Here is a 2,487-nt window from a genome sequence, read left to right on the forward strand (position 1 = left end):
ATAAACCCAAAGAGAAATATCAGCTTAAATTGAAACAATGTTCTCTACTAAATGCTAAGCGAAGGTGGCATAGAAGAACCAATTTCTTAATCGTTGAAATTCAAAGAACGTATATAAAAACTTACGAACAACAAAAAAAAATTATATTTTTCGAACTAAAATGTTGAGGTCACAACGTGTGTTATGATTTATTTTTCATCCTCTTGTATCCCAACAAGAACGACTACTCTGTTTTTAATCCCCGCTTATTTCCCTTTATCAACACAAGTTATTTCTTGTTACGTTTTCATGCTGTATCAACTTACCCCAACACAACACATGGCACAATTTGATTCCTATAAGATTGTGTATAAATGCTGGTCTGATTCCGAATCAGTTCAAATTGTGAGGGTTTTTCTTGTTAACAATGGGAAACTACAAGTTCTTGTTTGTGGTTTTGTTCGTTGCTTTAGCGACCGGTGACGCTTTTAAATTGGGTGATGTGATTTATTTTGTTTTACAAATTAAACTACTGTAGATGTGGGTATATAGACGTATTAATAAACTAGACATTGTACATTAGTCGTGTTTTTATTAAAGTCATTGTATTGAAATAACGTATTCGAATAACGTATTTTGTATTACCCTAACCTTACCCTTAACCTAAACCCAGATATTGACTCTAACCCTCTTGGCTCTATCGTTCTAGCCCAGATGTTCTTAACCTTTTTAACCACCGAACTCCACCAGTTTCATATGCACATTCAATGAACCCTTTTTAATAGTTCTATCGTCCGCATTGACAAAATCCGATCGTGGATGATATGAGTCGGGTGTGTGTCTTGACCTCCGCCGAACCCCTGAGACTGGCTCAACGAACCTCTGGGGTTTGATCGAACCCAGGTTAAGAACCGCTGTTCTGGCCTCATCTTTCTCTGGTCCCTACCTTTCCTCGTACTCTCTTCCTTTATCTCTCGTTTTTTTATCGTTCGCCATAACTATATCCATCTCACAAATATGTCTCTCACTGTCAATTACCCCCCCTCCCCTGGATAATAACCCCCTTCCCCATGCTTCCCCCCTAACCCCAAACCCCAACTACAAACCTAACCTTAACTCTCGACCTTTATCTAACCCTAACACTAACTCCAACCCGAACCTATTCTTAACTTATCCCTAACTGGACCGGGGGGAATTGACGTGGGGGGGGGGGGGGAGAAATTCTCTGGAGGGTAATGTCGCGGGATGTCCAGGGTGGTGATTGACGGGGGGGGGGGTAATGTCCTGCTCCCCTCTCTCTCTCTCTCTCTCTTTCTCTCTCTCTCTCAAACACACACACACACACACACACACTGTCACCCATGCCACATCTATCTCTCATACTTTCTCCACAGTTCTAATTCATCTCGTATTTCCCACCTTCGCCATACAGGTAGGAACCTTGACAATGACGTGGAGCGGACGTCGGAGAAATCCAAGAAAAGCGAAGATTATGAATACCCAGAATATGAATACCAATCTGAGGAGTATTATGAGTACGAATCAGAAGAATACCCCGAGTACGAACAACAGGAATATCCAGAATACGAACCACAGGCATACCCAGAATACGAACCGAAGGTGTACCCAGAATACGAACCAAAGGTATACCCAGAATACGAACCAAAGGAGTACCCAGAATACGAATCACAGGTGTACCCAGAATTCGAACCCGAAGAACAACCGGAATTCGAACTACAGGAAAAACTAGGATCCGAACCCCAGGCACAGCCAGAACCCGACCCCTTGGAAAGGGCTAATGAAATGGATGGCAAGATAAGAAACTAGGCTTAGCATAGGTAAAATCTGGTCACAATCTGGGGAACTTTTACCTGTGAAAAACAGCCAGAGATACTAATTTAACCCTACAACCAATCCATTCTCAACTACTCTGCGATCTATATTTTTTAATGAAATTTCAAATTAATTAAAATCTGAATATTCAACTCATTTTTGTGAATAATATATCTAAAATAAAACAAATTTATATTTAATTGATCCGTTTCTTTATGAGTTCTTTCTTTTGTTTCGTGTTCCATTTTTAAAATTAAACCTTCAAGAGTGGACTACTGCCAACTTTTTCTAGAGAGCGTTTGTCGTTGTCATGACATTGCTAAACTCGAAACTTCGAGAAAGTAGTGTTGTAATGCGTGTATTAAAAAATATGTTGGTTATAATAGGGATACTATAGCATTGAGAAGGGTATGTGTGATTAACTGTTTAATATGGGTCAGCCACTCTTCTAGGATAGACAACTCCAAAATCAAACAACTTCTACCCTGTAGTTTGTTCTTGGTTGCACAAAGGTTATGGTGGCAAATCCAAAAAGAAAAGCAGGCTGAAATCGGAGTCAATTGTCTCAAAGGCGCATAACAAGTTGACACGTATACTTAAATGTGTTGGAGGGGATCCCTTCCAACACTAAATTAAGAACGAAGAAGAAGATACTTTTTTAAAATTTTAGATGTA

At 39.7% G+C, this 2,487-nt stretch overlaps 1 protein-coding gene across 1 annotated transcript; it reads left to right on the top strand.

Annotated features, from left to right (window-relative positions):
• The first annotated feature begins 398 nt into the window (after positions 1-398).
• On the top strand, positions 399-1,833 carry LOC131930378 (protein TsetseEP-like). The gene is made up of 2 exons (XM_059286835.1): positions 399-476; positions 1,412-1,833. Exons 1-2 carry the CDS (start codon positions 407-409, stop codon positions 1,804-1,806), a joined length of 465 nt encoding a protein of 154 aa, XP_059142818.1. The 5' UTR covers positions 399-406; the 3' UTR covers positions 1,807-1,833.
• Positions 1,834-2,487: the final 654 nt, after the last annotated feature.

The sequence above is a fragment of the Physella acuta genome, unplaced genomic scaffold (genome assembly GCF_028476545.2).
Source record: "Physella acuta isolate Inbredline_101_S28 unplaced genomic scaffold, ASM2847654v3 ptg001766l, whole genome shotgun sequence".
Taxonomy (NCBI): domain Eukaryota; kingdom Metazoa; phylum Mollusca; class Gastropoda; family Physidae; genus Physella; species Physella acuta.